This window comes from Elaeis guineensis, chromosome 1, assembly GCF_000442705.2.
Source record: "Elaeis guineensis isolate ETL-2024a chromosome 1, EG11, whole genome shotgun sequence".
In the NCBI taxonomy this organism is placed as follows: Eukaryota; Viridiplantae; Streptophyta; class Magnoliopsida; order Arecales; family Arecaceae; genus Elaeis; species Elaeis guineensis.
In genome coordinates, this window is record NC_025993.2 from 8,962,992 (window position 1) to 8,987,847 (window position 24,856).

The 24,856-nt window shown below is 32.9% G+C and overlaps 1 protein-coding gene across 1 annotated transcript; it reads right to left on the reverse strand.

The window, feature by feature from the left end:
- Window positions 1-12,629: 12,629 nt before the first annotated feature.
- LOC105036764 (myb-related protein 308) lies at window positions 12,630-13,924 on the reverse strand. Its single transcript, XM_010912502.4, has 3 exons — window positions 13,655-13,924; window positions 13,382-13,511; window positions 12,630-13,204 (listed from the first exon to the last, which is right to left on the reverse strand). The coding sequence occupies exons 1-3, from the start codon at window positions 13,785-13,787 to the stop codon at window positions 12,685-12,687; spliced, it is 783 nt and encodes a 260-aa protein (XP_010910804.2). The 5' UTR covers window positions 13,788-13,924; the 3' UTR covers window positions 12,630-12,684.
- Window positions 13,925-24,856: the final 10,932 nt, after the last annotated feature.

Genomic DNA, 24,856 nt, shown 5'->3' on the forward strand with positions numbered 1-24,856 from the left:
TGATCAAATATCTAGTTATTTTTCATGCCAGAAGATCTTGACATGCGATATGCCGCATTCAACATAAAATAGACATCCATGCATTGTGAAAAATAGATAGGGATCAAGATGGATGGGGATGTAATTAGGTTCGCTGGTTTGGAGAGTTTTCGGCTATACATATTGGTATAAATCTTTTATTCTCTTACTAAACTGCTTTTATTTGTTTCTTTGTTTGTTTGTTTTTTTGCTACCATATTAACCTGCTTTTCAAGTGACCAACTGATGCATGGTTGATAAATTTTCAAAATATTGGAAAACTTTATTAGAAAGTATACCAAGTTATAATGATCGATTGTGATTCTTTCATTTGTTCCAAATCGTGGCCCATTCACATAGGTGGAGCTCTAATCCTATTCTAAAGGGAACAAAAAGGAAGGGTAAAGGCAATTACTTTGCAAGAAAGGCAATGTCTAATTAGGCAGAAGTCTTATCCGTCAGTGCTATGTAGTCCCACCACTTGTGATGCAAGAGCAAAGTTGGATAAAGATAGATTTGAGACCCTTGAAATTATTTCATGAAAAATTTTGTGCATCATGAGTGGTGCAGAGAATTTGATATGGAGTGTACCATTTTATCTGATTGATCCATATAGTCATTATTTTTCAATGCATATTTAATGCATGTAGCTTTACTTTTTCGTTTGAAAAATTTTGAATGATAAAAATATCTCTATTTTTTGAAAAAATTATGATATCCTATATTCATATTATGACATTCTACGTTCAAAAATCATAATTTTTGTTCACAGAATGTCATAATATAATGTAGGTTGTCATAATATACATGGGATGTCATAATTTTTTTTAAAGAGCATAGACATTTTCGTTATTCAAAATTTTAAATAAAAAAATAAAGCTGCATGCATTAAATGTGCATTGGAAAGTGATTGGACAAAAATGTTCTTCTATATTATGATATTCTAGACCATATTATGATATTCTACATACAGAAAATCATAATTTGATGCAAAATATCATAATTTTTAGGCCATATTATGATATCCTAATATAGGAAGTCATAATACATTACAGGATATCACGATCTTTTTCAAAAGATAAATATTTTTATCATAAAAAAATTTTAAATAAAAAAATAAAATATAAATATTAAATATATATTAAAAAAATAATAATTATATATATAATAATATAAAATGATGGGTTCAACATCGAATTTTCTACATCGCCGATGGTGCACAAAGAATTTCTCGTTATTTCACATGGAATGGAAGGCCTCATCTAGAAGCTGCTTTGGATGACTCTTTCCACCGTTGTCTGCTTTAACACCACGTCCAATGGATATGTGTCTAGAATTTTGGATTCTGATAGCGACAGGTCCGTTTTTCTTTTATCCCTTTAAGCCAAACTATATCTAAACGCTTTAGAAGCAATACAACCACGTTTGAATTAATTAGGTGTAAATTTGTATGATTCTTGCTGACTATAGTTAGATTGATTCGAAAGTTGTGAAGCATTGTCCATGTCTTTTCACGTCTTTTCTGGGAGGATTTAAAATTTGTTAAATGATTAAAGTGAAAAAAGCATGAGAGTAAAACAATAAAAAAGAGAAGAATAAGAACAAAGATAAAAAAGAAAAGCAAAATGGAGGCTAAGATATCTATTTTAGTTTAAATATTGTTATAATTCTGTTGTAGGTTTGTGATAGATTACAAGAGAATTCAGATGAGATTTTATTAGTTACCATATAAAATGGTAATAAAGGTAGTTTTCTCTGGCAAGAGTTGTTGCGTCAAGACCTTTGTCTTAGAGGCTGTCGGAGATTTCGTGTACGAGTAATTTCTTCTTATATAAATAAATTTTTTATCAAATAATTCAGCAACCAATTATTTATGTATGATCTCTACAAGAATGACAAAAGTATAACAGATAAATAATCTATTACATCTTGATTTATTGATCATTTATTATAGTTGATGTGTATTTTTATTTTTAGTGTAGCCAAAAATAGCCTAATTTGAGTTTAGCTAGATGCAATTATAGTACGATTGAGTTGTTCTTAGTTCGTTCTTAAGTAATATAAATTTTAATCAACTTCTAAGGGTTTGCATTAGTTTTTGTCGTTATAAGGAGCTAATCTGCTTTGGATGATTTCAACCAATTCTTGTCATCATAGGGAGCTAAAGTTCATGTTTTTTGGGATGTTTTTATTTTGACAAAAATATTAGGAAGGCCACGTTAATAGGCTTTTGTATTTGTTGACGGATCTCTCTCTAACTCTCTTGTTCTTGTGCATGATGCTAATGGATGGATTTCAGACCTTATTAGCTATTTTGGATGCAATTCGTTTAGAATGGATTCTCCAATATCTTATTGTACTAGATCCAATGGATATTTAAAGAGTTGTGATCGCCTACCCCACCCCGCTTCCCCCACCCAAAACCCTGAAAGAGCCAAATATTTCTTTCTCTAAGATTTTTCACTATTTTGTGAGCAAGCTAGTCTTAGGTTAATGTGATTTTGCCATTGATTATTCATTTTTCGATCCTTTTTTCATCAATTTAGCTTTTTAATAAGCTTATTCATAACACAACTAGTTTTCTCATCTCTCCTTTGATCTCAAGTGATCCATTTATACCATCGTCATGTGTCCATTTATTTGAAAACCCTTTTTAAGTAAGAAACCTTTAAATCTTACATCAAAAAAAGTATGAAACTTTTTAATCTCTTTTTAATAAAATTGAGATCTTTGTCTCCACCTTAATTTTTGGCACCTTCGCCAAGCCTGCTAAGAACTCTTTCTCTTCTTATCTTATCAATTTCACTAATATCAATTTATTACTTGAATTGTTAATTGCCTCTCTCTCTCTCTCTCTCTCTCTCTAATCAAGTACAAATTGATGTAATAGAGTTTCTTTTATACTTGAGTGCGGTTAGAATTCTCAGGCTTATTTTGAGAAACAAACTCTATGTTGAAGAAGTATTGGTTAGGAAAGATGGGTAAGCAAGCTCAAGATGCAATCTTTATGGATCAAGGGTGGAGTCTGTCTCCTATTTCTTCATCAAATATCCATTTGCATGTAGCTTATGGAACTCTATCTAAATTTAGCTGAACTTAAGAACCTAGCTATCAAATATGCATGATCTTTGGACCGATTGGAGGTGCATAAAATTTCAGCCATCACTAAGGAGAGCAGGGGATCACTTTGTGTGGCCCCAAGTTGGGAGATATGGAGAGAAAGAAATACCAAAATTTTTCTGAAAAAAATATTCCATCTCTACAACTTCTTACTACAAAATGTTCGTCATGCCGTGTTTGCTGATTTTGCTGGAATGATTTTTCTCAGGCGTTAGTTTTAGTTTCTGGACCCCTCTCTTATACCAAAAAAAAAAAAAAAAAAAAAAAAAAAAAGACACGTGGAGTAGCCTAACCTCCTGTTGCATCACCCCTCTTGTTGACACCTCTTCACATCTTGTACTCTACTCTTGTGCATAACTTCTTTGCTTGATAAATAGGGGGGAAGCTTCTTGCTTCCTTCTTGTCCATTAATTAAAAAAAGAAAAAAAAAAAAAAAGAGTGCTGTTAGAAGTCTCCAGTTTTAATGTTGAAACACATGCATGCATCAAATTTATCTTGCAGTTTACGACAAAATAGCTCTAAATTGTTTAATTTCCTTTTGCTTGTGTGAAGCGGTCATTCACTTTTGGCAGTGCTCACAGCATAGAAGCTGATAAAAATCTTTGTCTTCAGTGGTGAAGACCTTTTTTTTATTTTATTTTATGAAACGGGAGGTGTGAGACCATCTGAGATTTATTATTAAAAAGATAAGAAGATTAGTGGTGAAGACTTTTAAGTTACTAAAATATTTCCGTTCGACATTGATCCCTTTGATGCACTGGAAAAATGAAACAATGATTCTTTTTGCTTACTATATTTGTCCAAGGTAGAGAGAATGGAAGCCTTTCTTGTTCCACTTATAGTCCTGAGGTCCATATCTAGAATGATAGAAACTCGAAAGGGTCAGCAGAAATTAATGTGCTAGGACTCCTATTTTGCTATTGGAATAAGATCCTAAAGACCAGTTGCTACTAGTCAGACAAGCAACATTATGACCAAGTATTCCAAGAGACACTGACCAAATGGAGATGGAGGTCATACAACAAATAAATAGATTCTTAACGCATCACAATCAGATGATGAGAGATCGCTACAAGCGAGCTAAGAATTTGTCAGCACAATCTGTTAAGAGAAAAATCTTGGCCATAGGCACTGGGTGTTGATATGACCAAAATGGAGTGTGGAATATCTTCAGTAGACCAATTCCAGGGTACAGAAGAGAGAGGTGTCATTGTTTCATTCATATCAAGATCAGGATAGATATTTTTTTGGTCTTCTTGACCATTAATAGTCCTGATCTTGATATATTTTTTTTGTCCAATTAAAAATATCAAGATCAGGACTCTTAATGGTCAAGAAGACCAAATTTTCAGGATGATACTGTAGGAAAGAGCTTGCTTTTCTCATGTTCACAGGTATGGAGAGGACTAAGATGTCTTTAGTTGATTCAGATAGGTAAATTGATCCATCAATTCATTTCATGAGCATAGGATGGCATTTTCCACTGTATTCTGAAATAGAGCCTACTGTGCTTGATAACAAGTACTCAAGCATTGTTCCTCTAAAGTTCAGGGTCTGGCTGCACTTTTAGCAGTCATGTTAAGGAGACAGAGAAGCTTTTGAAAAAGATATTCCTGTTAATTTAATACAAAGGAATTCCTGTTCAAAAAAACAAATGGATTCAACAAAGTGCCAACGGTCGTACGCTGCAAATTGCAATTTCTTTTTGCTTCATATGAATTTGATGCAGACCCTTTAAGGTATGCTTACATGTTTAAAGAGACTAATGAATTTTATTCATTTAACTAAACATGCTTAGAACATTTCAGTTTTTCTTTTCACAACTTAAGGTGAATTAGATGATTGAGATCATGGTACTAAAATCCTTTCTTAGCAATCGTTGGATCAAAATAACAATTAGTAAATTAAGGCTAGGTCATCAACAATTTGGTTTTGATTATCGTTACCGAAATGCTATTTTTAAGATTCATGATCCAGAGTTCAAATCTTGAGCAGTCACAAAAGGAAAATTTCATCATCTCATTCTACCTATTTTTGTCTGTCTATTTTCTATTGTCATCAACACCATAGCTAGCTCCTGCTGAGTCCATACAATTAAAAAATGATTCGGCGCAGACTAGGTCTCCCAATTATTGGAACACAGTCCCCTTATCATTGGGTAACTGAAATAACTACTGAGCTTCACTATTTGCAAAGCCTAACTGCATTGGACTGCGTCCAACTGAAGCCCCTCTTCTTCAGTGACCAGAGGAGCTTAATAATCTTTGTAGAGATATTTTTACTGTCCAAGCTCCAATATCACCACATGTTAGGATGATTGATACATTCTTAAATGGACCAATAGCAGGAAATTGTTCGGTCTCCTACCACCTCCATTGTCACTGTTATTTTACCAAAATGTCATGCAAGATATTTTTATGTGCATCATATGAAAAAGGACAGAAAGGTGAAAAAAAGTGGGCAGCTGAAAAGTACAGGATTCCTCTAAGCATGAAAAGTAGCCAATTCAAACTTTGTAGCTTAGCTAATGTGAAATAAAAGTTTGGACATTACGTAGTGATATAATATCCAGAAACTAATGGACATGTGAAATTGATGCTAGGCAATTATGAAGCCGTCCAATATGGACCATGGCAATGGCTCAACTTTATCTTCTCCTCAAAATTTCATCCAACTCTTACTTTTCTCGCGTTCAAACAAATCGTAGACCAGCTCTCTTGGACCGCATCGAAAAAAATTAGTTAGAAGCTATTATTTGAGTTTCTCAATTCTGTATAAATATCCAAAATCTACCCAATGCATCAGTTCTCACAAGAACCGTCTCGGCAGCTTTATAAAATTATGATGCCAATATCCAAGCCAGATTTTTTTATCTTATTATTGTTGTAGGCCCTGTAATATTATGGATAGACTAGTTCTTTTTATTCCACTAAATGATCGGCGAGCGGTTTGTAGTTACCATAATATTGAATGGACAATCACTCAAAAGCTACCACTGATTCGTTCGCTCACCCCCATTAGTCAGAAAACTTCCAACTTTCATTCCTTTAATAGAATTCTTAATGCAACATCTCAAGAGAAATACATATTTGATCCTTCTTGCGAGTCAACAAAGCAACAATAATAGGATGACACGATGGCATGGAGCATCTAAGTTGACAGATCAAAAGATTGGAAGTCAACAGTCAGACAGCTCATGAATGGATGCAACAAAAGTGATTTGAAGATTGATGGAAGATGTTGTTAAAAATGGGACTGCAGGAATTTGGGGTTGTCCTTGATTCGATGGAGGGTTTGGACCAATCAGAAGTTATTTGGTACTAATATTGTAAGAATAACATATCCAACTTTGTCCATGCTGGTTCTCCCTTTCTTTTTTCAGAAAAAAACCTTCATAAATGCTGCAAAGATAAAACATTTAGCATTAAAATTATGCCACCAATCTTGGATGTACACATTATAAAGGATCTGTCATCTCCCATACCATTCCATCCTTTTCAGTTTAGATGCTTGATATCATTTCTCATTTACTTACCCCTTCTGGTGCACAACTATTCTATTGAATTGTGTATCTGAAAGAAATATGATAGGATAGAAGCTAAACTTTCCAATTACAATGCGATACGTCTCTCCTTGCGCTATAACTACATTTTCTATTATTTGTGGCTTATTTTTGATCATCTGCATTGTGAATCATTAATCAGATCACTATAGAAAAAACTGCTATTTCCGGCACTTTTTAAGTCTTCTAACGATGCTTATAAGCATTGCAAAATTAGTCCCTGTTGCTTGTCGATAGAGCATCAACAATGCAAGCATGGAGGAAAAAAAATTATGATGCTTGCAGTTCATGCTTTTTAAAAGCATCGTTAGTCCATTTATCTAACTCCTTATGAATAGTCTGGTGATTAGTGGCACTTTTTAACTCATTTGGCACTGGGATGACGTACTCACACATGGAAGTGGAATCCCCTCGACCCGGGTGGGGAGAATCGGCCACTTTGAGTGCCCTGTTGTGGGGTTTTGTAACTCAGATGAGTCGGCCATAAAGCGAAAACTATTCGAATCAAATATTTCTCGATGGAAGGAGCCTTTAGGGTCACGCAACTTTAAATTTCTATTGATAGAAATATTTGACTATTTCAAAAGTTCCTATCTTTATCAATCAAACAGGTGACACTCCTTATGTATAGTCTGGTGGCCTATGGCTGACTTTTCTCATGAACCACTCAATAGTAAGTAGAAGTTGTGTCAAACACTGGAGAACAAAGCTTACCGGAAAAAAAAAAAAAAAAACACTGGAGAACAAACGTCGGTTGTTACCATTTGCTTTGATACTGGAAGGTCCATTCAAGCTTTCCAGTGGAAGAGGCCTTACTCACAATTCCTTTATCTAGTTACTCAGGGTGATATCATGAGCCTAGCTTTTCTCTTTTTCTTTCTTTCTTTCTTTTTGTGTTATTGTTCATGACCTTCACATCTCCATTGTTCTTGTCGTGTACATTTGCCAGGGACCTGAAGGAAACAAAATGATGATCTTCCAATAAGCATATGAAACAATTTAGCTGATCATTGTTACTGTCTGGGATCTCCAGTCATCCACTCCATTGGTCTCTGTGTCCAAGTTTTATTTGAATTCCAAGGGCTCATGGGTTTGAGGTCGTTATTTTTCTTTTCCTTTTTATTGGGAAAAATTCATCATTACCTACCATTTGGATAAATTTCTATAAATTATGAAAGGAGAAATGAGCCATAAATTGGTTGATCAGATGGTCCAGGGAGGAAATGATGACTAAGGCTCTGATAAAGTATTGTCTCCAAAGATAGAATTTGAAGCTCCAGATTTAAGCACTTCTTTACTTCGTTTAGTTTGTAGGGTGATATTTTGACAGTCTTAAAATAGACATTCTGCAATCAATTCTTTGGAGTTATTTCTCATAGTATTTGACATAAGTAATCTCTCTCTCTCCACAAAAAAAGGGGAAACCTATACCACTTAGAAACACCATCATGCTAAAATTTTGCATAATCTAAAGCATCCAAAATCATTAGAACAGAAAGAAGGGTTCTCGAACAATGCTATCACACAAAGAGTACAACTTGGAGTGGCTATTTTTAAGAAGATTAGGATAAAACTACTAAAATTTGTCATCTTTCCTTCAACCAAGCCAATTTTGGTTGTTGCTTTGGTGCACCCACTTTTTCAGTTAAAAAATAAATAAAAGTAGGGAACTTCTCAAAAGCTTCACATGTTGATGGAGAGTTAAGAGGAAGAAGTTGACATCCCTCCAATATTAATTTATTGATGACTGGAATAATTTGTTGGTCAAATTGGTAGTTACAAGAACATAGCCAAGCCACCAGGGTCTGGTCTCAACCTCTTTCAATAAATAAAAGGCCCGGCATTCGGTTGGCTCAATGCATTCTTTTGATTAAAGTAGTTACACCATCAAACGGTTTGAGTAGATTTCTTAACTCTTGATAGTGATAGTCTCCTGTCTAAGTTAACAACCCCAACTGTCTTGGACAAGAATTTGCAGCGAGTGTGTAAATGATATTTAAAAACTTCATAATCCATTAATCCAATTATTTTACAACAATTGGATAGATTCAAATCAAGTTTTTGATAATTTTATTGGGTCAAAATTGGATTCGATATATATAGACCGACTTCTTATTGGATGGAACTTGGGTGTACCTATATTCGAATTTGAAAACTTGATAGCCGATACGTGCACACAAACTTTATATACAGAATATATAATATAAGTATGTAAACAAAAATGGCCATTTGTATTAATTTTTTTTCTTTATATTTGAATTTATAACTTTTTCACATGCATCCTCTCTTTAGCTCTTGCTCGATGCTATTTTAATTTCAAAATCCCAACTAGTGTGTATATTTTGACATTTTGATTATATTAAATATAAATATAAATTAAGTCTGTTTAGTAAATGATTGATTTTTCAAAACCAATCATTCATGTTCCGTATCTTGCTACTTTCCATCACAATGTGTGCAAAAATTATCGTATATAAAGGAATATTGGCCTTTTAATGTTGGAATAATTGTTAATCTTTGACTAATTGACCTACTAAAATTATACGCTAAATTGAACCTAAAAAACTCAAAGTTGAACTTGTATCTAATTATTCATCAAATTTGATACGAGTTTGGAGCTTACTTATTTTGATGAATCCTAGCATGAATTCAAAATTAATTTTTCTTATCTGACTTACTTACAGCCCTAGAAATAGCCTTCTAGAAGCTATATGAGCCCCTTTTAAATCTCTCTTTTATATGTTTGCATATGCTATATCTTTATTATTTTAGGATTTTTTTGGGGTACATATTATTTTTGAGATTTTTCATAGAAGTTAATTAACCATCCATCAACAACAACGAGATATTTATTATATTTCTTCGTGTATCTTTCTTCATAGCCCTTTGTAGCTTCTTACTAGTAATCTACGTGTGTACTTCAACATTGTTGTCATTAGATTCATAGCTTCTTACAATCACCATAGCTAGGTTGAGACCCAAATCCAAACTCAAATTTGACAACAATCACATTTAGATAGGCAGAAGTACAAATAAATCACAAAAAAATTCTATTAACTAATAATTCTACTGAAGAATTTTTAAATTAAAGAAACTATCAATATATGAAAAATGCAGGAAAGAAATCTTTATATGGAATTAGTCTACAAAATAAAGACTATATAAAAAAAATAAAGATTTTTTTTTTTTTTTTTTTTTTCACTTCATCTCAAAACTGCTTTTCTTGGAGAAGACACATCTTGTGCTTATTTATAGTGGATGGGATGTTGGTTTAAGAATTTCCTTTCACAAAATTTCATGGTCATGCATCAGCTGAAAAGACCAATTTGTCCGACTCCAAACAACTTGGGTGAAGTTTCAAAATGGAGAAAAAAGAATGGGAAACACAAGCCGAGATTTACGTTGGGGAAAAGAACAAGCCATTGGCAACCGTCCTATGCGATGCTATGCGGTACCAACCTCCAACTACCAACTCTCCTGTCCCTATTTCATACACTTCCAATCCAACTGCGGCCAAAATATCTGCCCAAGTTGCTAGAGAGTTGGGACTATGGGTGGACCCCTCCCCACCAACATGAATGATTGGTAGTGATAGGCCAAAATAGGCTCCCTTCATTTAATTTTCAAGTCCACAAAACTGACATCTTCACCTACTTTTATCACATTAAACCCAAAGTCTGCCCATCTGGTGGTTGGAATAGTTTGCATTCACATGGGATAACGGCAATCCAATAATTCTTTATGAAGTTAATGTAACATTTCATGCACAAAATGAGCTGCCTTAAGTTGCATGTCATGCAACAAACTAGCTAGTAGTTAGAAGAAGTTTCTTCCTTTGTTGTTGTTGTTTATGTTGTTAGAGCTTTTAGCTATCAAGTTGCAGAGGACTCAGGCTAGGCCTTTTGCTGGATCGGTCCCACCAGGGGACTCTAATGCTAAGAAACTAATGGTAATGCCTGTGGCCAGCACATCAGCATTCTCAGATCTAGTGAACCGACCAGGAAAAGTTGAGTACGACCTTTACCATGTTTGAGATTAGAACTTAGATTTCCTGATAACTCTTGTGAGGTGCTCATTGGGTGACTCGGTCCTTTAGTTTGGTAGCACCTTCTAAGTGACTTAAGTGATGATATGACTCACAAATTAAATTTCTGAAAACATGTTAAGGAACTAAATTAATGTGTAAATTAACAACCAATATCTGCATAGAATTTTCATCAGTGAAGAGAATTAAACTTCATTAGAGTACATTTGCATGTCATATTTTGTGCTTGTGTAGCATCGCTCTGAATGAAAGGAGGAAAACAGAAAGAACATTTGCTTACCACAACAATGTTTTTTGTTTAAATTCTCCAAAAACCGATGCGTTTATCGTGCAAGAGGAAGAGTGATTAATTAATTAGTGAAAATTAAAATAATAATTTAAGTTTTAGGATTGATGCACCTTACATTTGATAGAAAGTGACTACTCAGCAAATAACCCTTTTTCACACGACCTGAAAAGTGTACTACAGATTTGATCCATGCATGATCTGGTTGCGTCGATCCGAGGACTTGTTAAAAAAGGTACAAGTGAATGACACTAATTGTGAGCGTCTTGTCAACCATGCCGTGGTCAAGAACGGACCCTAAAAATGGCGTGATGTACTGGCAAATCGATCTACAATATCAGGCTTCACACATCTATTTTAGGAGAAGAAATTGGAGTAACGTTGTTCGCATGGTCACCCTTAGAAGAACAGAGTTGCATAAGAATATGTCATGGACCTTTGGACATCAAACATCAAATTGTATACTTATTTGCTACACACACAGACAGAAAAAGAAAAAAGATTAATAAACTGTTTTATGATCTGATATGTTTACATATCAATATGCTGGATTAGTTGGAACATGGTTCCAAATTGTAGTTTTCCGCAGTTATGTAGCTAGACTCCTCCAACTTGCTCCTTTAGGAAAATTTTGAAATTTTCATTTTGATTGCATGAGCTTTATATATATTACGATGAGAAAGGTACATCTCTCTCTATTTGCTGAGTGGCCTTGTAGGTTTCATGGCAGCCCTTCTCTCTTATCTGAACTACTTGGGTAGATATTTGAAACACATTTCCTTAAAGATTGTAATCAAGTTAACCTAGTTGTAAAGTTTTTAAACCTTCTCATCTCATGACTATGCTTTATAGCTGATAGAGAAAGGATTGGATAGCTATAAAAGTATCAATGTTCTCCATAAGCTACCAATATCTGCATTAATCCTTCCAAAACATTGGAAAAGTCTTGCATCAAGTTGGAGAGATCATTAATTTGAAAACATCAACCAGTCTTGACTCAGCCAGGTAGCTAGCATCCCTCTCTAGTTGGGAGAGGTCTAGAATTCAAACCCTGATGATGCTTTCACATTGCATTTCTCAAAGAGACATTAATATTAAGTCAACAATATATCTAACCTAATTCTTACGGACCAACTTGAAATCCACCACAACACCTGGTCGTTTTAGCTTGTCTCCTCTCATTATATTTTTCTCCCAGGGTACCTAAGTTTAATTCATGTTGCTAATTCTTGCTAGAATGATCCCGAGGTGATCTTAAAACATCCATGAAGCTATTACCACATCACCAACCTGCCGACCTCCATACTCTACAGCACATGACAAACTCTGACCATCACCCAATAAACCAAACCCCCTCCCTCTTTTATCTCCCACACCTTTTTTTTCTTTATTTGAGATTCGGTTACCTACCCAAAACACCTCACATGCTGTCCCCCACACTCTCCTACGTGACAAAAGAAAAGACTCTGATCAGATGCTCAAAATGGTACAATACCATCCTCTTCCCTTTCACACCAACCCTTATCACTTTTGCCTCCTTTTAGATCACACCCACAATTGTTTTTTTTTTTTTTTTTTTGAAAAAAAGATAGCTAAAATATGGAATCTGAGAACATAGTTATTCTCCTCTATTGGTAAAAGTTTGAATACAAACTATTTTATGTGTTGCCCCTCTTCCAAGGGTCTATAGTATCTAAGAACATGTTGGTTAGAATTTGTTTGGCAGCTACAAGATTCGCTTCTTCGGAACCCCAAATGGTAACACAAGCAAATGGTTTGTTTGTAAGGTGGCACTACTGAAGTTGGTGTTGTGGCCTCTGCTGCTGTGGATGGCATCAAGACCTCGGATGAAGTCGATGACTTCGATGAAGGGTGAGGAAGGCTGATCGAGAGATCGAGGTTGAGGTCCAGGCGTCGGTCTTCGTCTTCGTTGATGCTGATGCCGCCACTGCGCCCATCCTCGGTTGAGTCGATCGGCTTCGAGGCTGCCTCAGTTGTCATGATGACTAATTGTGGCCGGCTGGAGGTGTTGAATTGGATACCTCCGTTGAGAGGACGATGGGTCAGTGGATCGAGACCACGGCTGATGAGCTTGCGCTTGATGTGGGTGTTCCAGTAGTTCTTGATCTCGTTATCGGTCCGGCCAGGTAATCTTCCGGCTATCAGAGACCATCTGCCATGTTAAAATGATGGCATCATAAGAACACTCACCACTAACTACAACAATATCAACCCCAATGAAGCAGCAAATAAAACTCGGTGAAGAATTAAATTAGCAAAATTTTTTATGTCAACTTTTGTGAAAATTAGAATATGGATTATGAAGATAAAAAGAGGAGGAGGTGTGTACTTGTTTCCAAGCATGCCATGGAGTTTGATGATGAGCTCGTCCTCCTCCTCAGTAAAGTTGCCCCGCTTGAGGTCCGGCCGGAGGTAGTTTATCCATCGAAGGCGGCAGCTCTTGCCGCATCGAAGCAAGCCTATAGATACACAAAAGCATCAAAAACAAAAATTATAAGAGATCAGTAACATAGAATTATTATTGAAACATAGTCTCTCTTTATAAGCACTTTCTTCAATATAGCTTTCCATGAGGGGACTGAAGAGTATATGTATTACATACCTGCGGCTTTTGGGAGGGTCCGCCAGCAGCCTTCGCCATGGGCCTTGATGTAGGCGATGAGGCGCTGGTCCTCTTCCTTGGTCCATGCACCCTTGTTGGTGTGAGCCTTCTCGCAGCAAGGAGACCTGCCCATAACGAAGGGAAAGAAGAATGGGGTGGTGTTTAGTTTAGTTCTCCTGGTATCTCTCTCTTTGTTTTCTTAAGCTTTTCTTTTTGGGGTGGGGATGAAGTTGGGATTGAAAGGGGAGTGGGAGGTGGGGAGAAGGGTGGCGGATAGGGAATAGTATTTATGAGAGGAAGGGAGGTTGTAGGGAGCAATTAACACCCCCTCCAATTGACTCCATCCGTTTGGGCCATTTGACCGAGTTGGTGCGATAGTGGCAGGTGGTAGAAAGGCCGCACACAGAGCCAGATTTGGGTAGGTAGCTCTCTACTTTTAACGTGAAGTGTTTCGCCACACCATACGCTCTCTCACTTTCTCTCACCCCCACTCGTTTCAATCTCTGTCTTCTCCACCGACAGTTTTGCACCTTGCACCCCACCTTTAGGATTCTAGAAGTCCTAGCTTTTGTTTGTGAGAGATGTCCTAAATATACACCAAGCTTGTGGAGGGGAGGACCTAACCTGGTTGGTGACCAATCTTTCCACCCTCCTGTCCTTTTCCTTTTGTCGTGGAATAATTTGGCCTTAGTTTAACTATCGATATATTCTTTTAACCCCAACAAAATCTATTGAAACCAAAAAGAATGAAAGTAAAAAATCTCTCTCTCTCTCTCTCTCTCTCTCTCTCTCTCTCTCTATATATATATATATATATATATATATATGCTTAGTTACTGTCTAGGATTCTCCCTGACCATGGGGGCGGGCCGAGGATTGGTGGGGGAAGAAATATAGATTCCTTCGGCAATCTAAAACACATGGCTGGTAGGACAAATGTTCAGCCTGGTGTACTACTTTCGTCACATGCTTGCTTTGTTGATAAATGTGGAATTCATAACCCAATGATGTTGGATCCATTCAGCACCACGTCATAAAGCTGAAAAATATTCTCTGCATTGGATGTTACGTTGTTAGTGTAACGTGCGCTTTGATTGGAGTACGCTTGCATGATGTTCTACCATGCTATGCTCATCGATGTCAGGTTTAGGTGATGATGGATCAATTAATATATATTAACGTATTTGGACGAATATGATCAAGAATTGATGCTAGCAGGCCAATTTTTTCCCAAGACCTTATGAAGAGAGATTAACTTTTGGTTACTGATGGCTGAGATAATGTCTATAATGACGGTTGGCATACTGAAGTTTTGTTTCATAAAGAATAGTACAAAAGAAAGTGGAGAGATAAATGAAATCGCTTGATTGGTTGGTTGTAAGTAAATTACGATTTGGACATCATATAAGCTGAAATTTTATTAAATAGTGGCACACGAAAATTTTATAAGTCTGTTTGGCATATTGATGTTTTTGAGTTTTTGTTTATCCGCATATTAATAAAATAAAATATTGGAGTTGATGTTGAAAATTGCATTTTTAAAGAATTTGTATTATTTTTTGTTTCTATTTTCACTTTATTTCGAAAGTAATAAATCTTTGCCTTCGAAAATCCTAAAAATTTTGCAGATAATTTCATATTTTAAGAAAGCAATAGACACCAAATGCTTAAAGAAATCTTATGGAAAAAAAAAAAAAAAAGAAAAAAGAAGAAAGGAAAAAGACATATAGAGATTAATAGACAAGACTCCCTCAATGCAGTAGCCAATCACTCCTCGCACCCTAAATCACTTTGAAAAAGGCTTTATCTACTCTAGCTTTCCTTTCCAGGGACTAACACCCTCCTAGACTTCAGCATACTCCTAGCTTTGCTCCGTGCCTCCATGATTCTCCCCTTTGAACTCCTTAAGACCCTCATGTTCTTTTATAACCATATTTGCCAACATGAAGCTCCACTACCAATATCATATCCAAAAATCATACATGTTGTTTAGTTAGTTCATTTTCCTTCTTGGGATTTCGAATCAAAGCCCTGAGATTTTTATTCATTTCATTTTTCCTTCCTTTAATTGTGGATTGGATGATCTGAGATGGAAAGCATATGACAAAGAGCATGCCTTCCAATTGAACTGCCTGCCCAGCATTTGTATTTATAAACTATCAGTATATAATTACGCTTAAATTATGAATAATTAGTGTATATATGTAAGTGATGATTTCTTTTTTTGAATGTAAAGCCACCCTAATTCATCCAGATAATGAAAAGCAGAACGCAGTACAAGAAGAGAACAAGTACAAAAATTTAATTAGAAGGGAACATAGAAACAAATCAAAGAAAGAAAGATCCTTAAGCAAGATAGTTTAGAAAACAAAGCGAAATACTTCACGCCCAGGAGTGTCCAGTTGATTTTTTTTTTTTTTTTTTTTTTTTTTGTGCGTGTTTAACTAATTTGATTTATTTTTTTCCTCAAAAACTAATGTGTTTTATTACATGGGCCAATGGGCTAAGGATACTTATATAATTAGGCTACATGGGTCAACAGAATGGGCATATCTCTTCCAATATGTACACATATTTCCAGAATCTAAACACTACACCAAGAAGCCACCTGCTAATATTTCTTCCCAAGGCATTAGCCAATCGCCAACATCCCTCACCATAAAATGCAGGATTTGCATTTGAATTTGTTCATTGCAAGTGTGATTTAATATGAAGAACTCCTACATGGTTCAGCAGGATGCATGTTACCATGGAAAGGTTAATGGTGATATTTTTGGGTTAGGAGGGTTCATATTAGAAATGGGTAGGTTAATTAGCATGGTGTTGCACAATTCAACACAATTCAGGTGCATTCATCATCATTCATATATAGTGGTGCAATGTGGCTAGACTTCATTTTGGCTAAGGCCAAGAATGGCTTGTGAGTATGGTTAGCTAGCCTCCTGCCTATTCTGGCAAATAAAATAAAAGTTAAACAGTAGCCTAACGAGTTTATAATAACCTAAGTATTTCAAGGTCTCCAGTCAATAAAACAAGCACAGAGTACAAACTACGGGTACCATGAGAGAAGTCCATTACTCCATGAAGATAATAATTCCAATCCTAAAGGGGAACTAAGCATGCCTACAATAAAACAATGGATCCACCTAGAGTAAACTTCCGAAAAACTTCGGTCTGCTGCCAGATATCCACTGGCTTAACGCTGAAGTTAGAGTAAAATAGCAGATCCATGCCACTTTGCCTCCTAATTTCAATTCCAAGGATTAGGGTTGTCCTGGGATTAAGGGAACAATGAATATTGAAAAGTTCAAGACTACCGGCCACCTACTCTTGAGTTAGCCGTTTAAGAGCAGCATGATTTTTTTTTTTTTTTAATTTAAATTTGATGAGAAGATAGAAGTTCTATCATTTCATCAAATGGAACATGAAAGAAAATAGGAAATAATAAGCACAATAAATCTATTAAGGATCATATTAGATCTGGCCTCTTAGAGCTCTAGTCTGCCTAAATAGTTTGGTTCATTTGATCGGCCCAAAGTAGACACAACCCAAAATGGGGAGAAAAATGTGTCAGAGTTCAATGCAAAGAAAGTGGATGCCGCCTCCTTGAACTTTGTTGGGGTAGAGGAACTATTGGATATAAGTTCTCCATCAAGCCCCCTGCTAGATGCCACACTTGAGCCTCTATTTTATATCTCCCTTCTCGGCTTTATTTTAGGTCAAGTTCCATCGCCTCCACCATGCCACCACCCTTATTTTTATCAAAATAATTAACAAGCCTCATCAGAAAAAAAGCAATCAAAGCCCCCACCCACTAATTCCTACTCTCTGCTGCCTATTTGCATTATCTCTGGCTTGGTTTTATCAAAGAACCACCAATTCTGCTGTATCGATACCCTCTTTTCCCTATTTTGACTATTGGCAATCATCTCTCATTTTGAATATACAACCCCTTCTTTTCTTTCGGCCAAGCTTTCTCAAAGCTCCTATGACTTAATGCCGGACTCAGCCATTGTTGAGCGAGCTGAAGCTTGACCCAAGCCAAGCCTTCGATTCTTTGTTTTATGCCTAAGTCTTACTTTTATCCTTTTTTTCTTGTTCGTATTAATTAGTCGTCAACCATCACCCATCGCCATGGCAAACTATGGCTCTCTGACCATTGTCCTTTGGCCATGAACCACTCTTCCACTAATAGCCTGGCATGGTTACAGCAAAGTCACCATCCCCCATAGAGTTTTCTTATTTTTTCAAGAAAGAAAAGAAAAAGAAAATCCCTTATTTTCCTTAAACAAATATAGTTTCCCTCTTTATCTTCCTGTCTCTTTTTGTTTTCTCTCATTTTCGCTCTAATTTTGGGTGGACAGAGGGTCCCTCCTTGTGATTTTGGTCAACCTTGATAAAAAAAATCATGAACTCCTAACGGTTGTGCAGTGCATTGGCCTACAACCCGATCCTAGCCACTCATTGCTGGACTCTATCATCGCCCATCTCTTTTTAGATATCTACATTTATCATGACTCTTATTTCATGATTGAATAAGTTGGATTAACTCGATCGTGCCAATCTAGACCACTGGATACCATCACCTAGCTGGGTCTGTCCTTCTTCCATCTTTTGCTCATATTGTTCCATCATTGTCTTGATGTTTCATCATTTTTTAATTGTTGGAGTTGAATTCGTGCAAGAGACACTACGATATGATCTATAATTAAAGATTTTGAAGATTTTTTTTAAATTATTTAAATTTATCAGAGTACCTATGATGTAAATAATATAATCATTTTTTTAAATTTATTGATAAATTATAAAATATTTTTGAATTAAATTATTCATATTTATAAATTTGATGCATAATATTTTAATTATTGAATATGTCATCTCGTAAAATATTAAATGATTCAGGATCGAATATATTGATTTTGATATGGATTATGCTTGATTGATTTCCACATTACATGATTTTATGAATCTTTTAATTTGGAATATAAATTATATTTTTGAAAAAAAGACTTGATTTGAGATGGATTTAGACTCATAGTCAGATTATGTTTTGACATCTTATCAATAAGGTTGTATGTTGGCATTTTTTCTCCAGAAAAATTAGCAACCTAAGAGAAGATGGTGAATTGGGCTCTTCAAAAATTTTAACTAATTTAAAATTTTAAATAATTATATACTCCAATTAACTTAACTTGAGTGCTTGAAAGTGAAAATAATGTGCAGCAGTAGATTTAAGATATATGCAAAACTATGTAAGAATTAAAATAATGTAAAGTAAGATTATAAAGTATTACAAGCAAGTATAATACAAACAACATAAATTTTATAATAGTTTGGTACAATCTGCACCTACATTCATTCCTCAAGATCTAATAGAAATTCTACTGTAATTAGTCTGATTACAACGTGTTTGTTTTATCTGAGATCACAAACGAATTTAGTTGATTTTTTGAGATTACCAATCAAAATCATACACTGATTATTTTTCAGGTTCATAATTAATCTAGTTGATTTTGTAGATTTACTAACTAAAATCTATAATATCCAATTTCAGACTTAAATGGATCTAACCCTAAATTTTTTTATCTCAAAAAACTTGAAAAAAAAAATGAGATACAAGATAGAAAGTTTTTAACTTAAAATGAAAATAAAAAAATTGAACTTTTTGAAGCACTAAGAAGTTGCTGATGGATGGCTCAAATAAAGCTTGAACTTCTTTTATTGATGCTTGAGAGGATGTTGAGATGATGAAGAAGATTGCTCTTGAAAGCTTGCTAAATTATATACACAAATCTCTTACCTTTTTTTCTTCTCTAGAATATTCAATAATGCTTACTCAAATTAATTTATTTTTGCTTTCAATCTACTTCTCTTATTTTTTAAATGATTTTCTAGCTTTAAATAGGTTTGGAAGTTGTTGGAGAATGAGTTTTAACTATTGAAAAGCTTGGACTAACTATTGAAGCAAAAAATTAGTCATTGAAGAATTACAGAAAACTAATCATTATTACTAATCCATGTCAGGAGTCAACTCAAATTCCTCAAGAATCAACTCGAGCTCCCCACGAGTGGATTTAATCTCTTCAGAAGTTGGTTTGATCTCAAGATCTGAAAATTCTGCATTCTATCTTTTTTAAGAGAGTCAGCTTGCTGTCTTCGTGAGTTAACTCAGCTAGTCCTGATATTGATCCAAACTCTATAGAGGTTGACTCTAACTGAAGATCCAAAAATTTAATCTTCTATCTTTTCTGAGAGAGTCAACTTTTCATTCCATGTGTTGACTCGTCTGCTTGCCAGTCAGCTCCGAGCATATCAGAGTTGACTCTTTTCTCCTGAGGTCGACTCTTGAATTTTTTAAAACTTGAAATCCTTATGTTTTCTGTTTGTTTCAATTAGAGATTGACTTCTATACTTCTAAGGTCAATTCTATTAAGTCAGAAACTTGAAATTTTAATTTTGAATTTTTTGACTTAGCTTCTTTTAAAGGATCTTTTTTATGGATGAATTCTTCAGTTTAAACACATATAAAATTTTACATGCATCCTTAAAATATATGATTAGTATCATTTATACTTAACATTATTTTAAAGTCATCAAAATCAATCATAGGGTCAATACATTTTAATACCCTACTAATAGAAGTCGTATGTTGGCACTTCGATATCCTACTAGTGACGATTGTATGTTGGCACTTCAATATTCTGTCAATGAAGTTATATATTGGTACTTCAATATTTTACTAGTGGGATTTATATATTAATATTTTGATATCCTATCATGAAGAGTTATGAATTGGCATCTTGATTATTTTTAAGCTCATTATCTAACTTTACCATAAAGTATAAGTATGGTCATAATTCATGACTAACAAGATAAACATATGCTAAAAAAATTAGATTTATAAATAGAACTAAATTTTGAGATAGACTAGATTTGGATATATTTCATATGCTTATTTTCTATAAATTATTATTTATTTTATTACCTAATTTATCTAGTTATATTATTAATTATTTATTGGGCTATTTAGCTCATTACTCAATATCTTACTAATTTTACGTATCCTTATAACTAAGATGGCATGGGATATCTTACAGAAGAGTAATTATAAGCAAAGTTTTGATCTTTTTATTAAAATTTTATTAAAATTTGATATAAGATTATTATATATTATTAGATTTTTATGAGATATTAAGGTTTATATTTTATTTATTTAAATTTTAAGTTTACTTAATTGATTATTTAATTCGCTGCTTGCTTATTGATATTGTGATATGATATCTTGTATGCTTGTGATAAAAATTTTCTATGAGTGTGCGATAGTTGCTGCAACCTCTGACTCATAAATTTCAGATTTGAGGTGTGACAAATCATATATGAGATTTAATTTCATATAAAAGAATTAGGAAGAAAAATAAGATTGATATAGATTATTAGACCAAAACTTAATGGCTTATCTTTTTTATATAATTAGATTCATTTTTTTTTCTACGAGTGGTATGAGAGCCAATGATAAAAATCTTGCATAAACTCTTGAAGTTGTAAAGATGCTGAAACTGTAACTCTTGTGAAGAATGATGATGTGCAAGAATAGACCTTTATAGTAGTATAGTAAAATATGGCTCATAAAGTGCAAGTGACTCTTAAACTTGAGTTGTAACATATTTAGTGAAGTATAGTTTGTTCCTCGAATGTAGGATCTTTGATTAAAGGGGTGAGTGGTGGATTGGACTAGAGGAGTTGAAACTTGCTCACATTTGAAGGAGGAGAATGTTGAGGATCTTATACAAGATTTAGTCCCACATGGCTTAATTAGTAGGAGGTAGATGAATTGATATAGATGGTTAGACCAAACATGATGGTTAATGCTTTGTAATTGGATTAGGTTCAAATTTGTGCATCAAGATGTTTTGTAATTGGATTTAAACCTCTTTATTTCTCTCTAGCAAAATTCTCTTTTCTTATCATTATATTTTTAAAAAAATTGGATGTCCCAAATAAAATCACTTTTGCTTATTATTTTTTTCGAGAATTTGGAGGGCTTAACCCAATCGATTCATTGAGATAATGTATTTACAAACTATAAGGCGGGATATAGAAAAAAATCTCATTCTCATTTTTTATATTAATATGTGATGAGGTTGAGAGACAAAATAATTAGAAGAGAGTTTAGCTATAGCAGTCCTTCTATTTTGTTTATAGCTACTTAATAGTACGATGACTTTGCAAGCTTTACCAAAGCCTCTCACACAGCAAAAATCATAATAGCCCTTCTAATATCTCGTTCAATTTACTTTTTTGCATGAAAATATGTGTTTGCTTATCATTGTTGTTAGATTACACTTTTTTATTATGTGATATAACTTTTCATATAAGCTTGATCTTATATTTAATGTAAACTTATAATATACCATTATAAATTAAAGTACTACTAAAATTACCAGCTTGAATAATGGCACACTGGTACTTTTGATTATCTATGATAGAGACTTTTATATAATTCTAAAAAAATAATTCAATTATCAATTATGATGAGTTTTCTTTAAAACTTAAGTCATGAAAAACTTATAGTTAGATACTTGATCGACTTTTTAACTTACCCAATTTTAGGACTATCATTAGTATTGTAAAATCAATCTGATATGATCATATGTAATAAGAATATGAGTATTATTAAGATATATCAAACTGATATGAAATACTTAGTTTGGAGCATACTAATATAAATCAATGTAATATCAGATCGACCTGGACGCATTGCTCTATTTTCTCACTTTTTTTGCTTCTTCTTTCTATTTTTAATAATTTCTTCTTTTTCTTTCTTTTTTCGATCTTTCTTTGTTTCTTCCTTTTTCTTCTTTCTTTTTTTTCTTTCTTTCTTTTCTCTTTCCTTCCTCTTTTTTCATTTTATTCTTCTTTCCTTCCTCTTTTTTTTCCTATTCTTTTCTTTTCTTCCTTTTTCCTTTCCTTTCTTCTTCTTTTCTTTCCTTTTCTTTTTCTTTTTTGTTTGCTTTCCTTTTCTTCTTCTTTTCTTTTTTGCTTTCTTTTTGTTCTTCATTGCTTCTTTTTTTCATTCCTTTTATTCTTTTTTCCTTTTCTTCCCTTTTATTCTTCTTTCCTTTATTTCTTTATGCTTTTATCCTTCATTTCTTTCTCTTCTTTTATGCTTCTTTTCTTCATTTTTGTTTTCTTTTATTCTTCTTTCCTTCATTTATTTCTCTCATATTTATTTATTCATTGTTTTCTTTTATTCTTCTTTCCTTCATTTATTTCTTTATTTCTTTTTTCATTATTTCTTCATTTGTTTCTTTCTTTTTATTTTTCTTTCATTTATTTTTTTATTTTACTCCTTTTTTTTATTTTTTCCTTTTCTTCTCATTTCTAATTTCTTTTATTCTTCTTTCCTTCATTTCTTTCTTTTCTTTTATTCTTTTTTCCTCATTTATTTCTCTTCTTATTCTTTTTTATTTCTATTTTAATCCCTTCTTTATTTCTTTTTTTTTATTTTTTATTTTTTTTTTCTTCTCACTTCTGTTTTCTTTTATTCTTCTTTCCTTCATTTCATTCTTTTCTTTTATTTTTTTTATTTCTTTTTTTAATTCCTTCATTTCTTTCTCTTTTTAATTTTCTTTCATTTATTTCTTTCTTTCCTTTTATTCTTTTTTTTATTTATTTTCCTTTCCTTTTCTTCTCATTTCCATCCTTTCCTTTGACTCACCTTTTATTTCTCTCTTTCTTTCCTTTTATTATTTTCTTTCTTTCCTTTTTCTCTTCTTTTTCTTTTTTCATTCTTTCTTATATTTCTTTCTTTTTTTTATTTTTCTTTCATTTATTTCTTTCTTTACTTTTACTCTTTTTTCATTTATTTTTCTTTTCTTTTCTTCCTTTCTTTTAATATTCTTTTTTCCTTCATTTTTTTCTTTTTTTTCTTTTTTTGTTCCTTTATTTCGTTTTCATTTTTTCCTTCATTTCTTTCTTTCTTTTTTTTTTATTTCATTTATTTATTTCTTTTCTTTTACTCTTTTTTATTTTTTTCTTTTCTTCTCATTTCTATTTTTTTTATTCTTCTTTCCTTTATTTCTTTCATTTCTTTTATTCTTTTTTCCCTTATTTATTTCTCTTTTTTTTTCTTTTTTTTTTCTTTTTTAATTCTTTACTCTATTTCTTTTTTTTTATTTTTATTTTATTTATTTATTTCTTTTTTACTATTTATTTATTTATTTATTTTTTTTTTCTTACCTTTTGCCTCATCTTTTATTTCTCTCTTTCTTTCCTTTTGTTCTTCTTTCTTTTTTCATTCTTTCTTACATTTGTTTCTATTTTTTATTTTCTTTCATTTATTTCTTTCTTTTTTTACTCTTATTTATTTATTTATTTATTTTCTTCTCATTTATTTCTTTTCTTACTCTCCTTTACCTCGTCTTTCATTTCTGTTTTCTTCTTTTCTTTTATTTTTCTTTACTATTTTTTCTTTCCTTTTTGTCTTCTATTTTTTTTTCTATATTTTTTTTCTTTTTCTTTCCTTCTTTTCTTTCTTTTCTTTTAGCTTTTCTTTATTTCTTTCTTTCCCTTTTATTTTTATTTTCTTCATTTCTTCATTTTTTATTTTTCTTCTTTCCCTTCCTTTCTTTATTTTCTGATCCTCATTCCTCTTTCCTTCATTCTTTACTTTTATTTTTTTCTTTTATTTATTTCTCTTATTTTTTTATTTCTTTATTTCTTTTTCATTTTTCCTTCATTTTTTCTTTCTTTTTATTTATCTTTCATTCATTTCTTTCTTTTCTTTTACTCTTTTTTTTTTCATTTATTTTTTTCTTTTCTTCTTATTTTTGTTTTCTTTTATTCTACTTTCCTTCATTTCTTTTATTCTTCTTTCCTTTATTTATTTCTCTTCTTTTTCTTTTTTATTTTTTTTTCATTCTTTCTTTTATTTTTTTTTCATTCTTTCATTTATTTCTTTCTTTTCATTTACATTTTTTTAAATTTATTTTTTTTTTCTTCTCATTTCATTCATTTCTTGCTTTCCTTTACCTCATCTTTTATTTATTTCTTTCTTTCTTTCTATTCTTCTTTCATTTTTTTTTCTTTTTCATTTTTTCATTTTATTTTTTTTTCATTCATTTTTTTTTTTTTATCATTTTTCATTCATTTTTTCTCTTCTCCTTTCCTTTATTTCTTATTTTCTTTTATCTCATCTTCCAT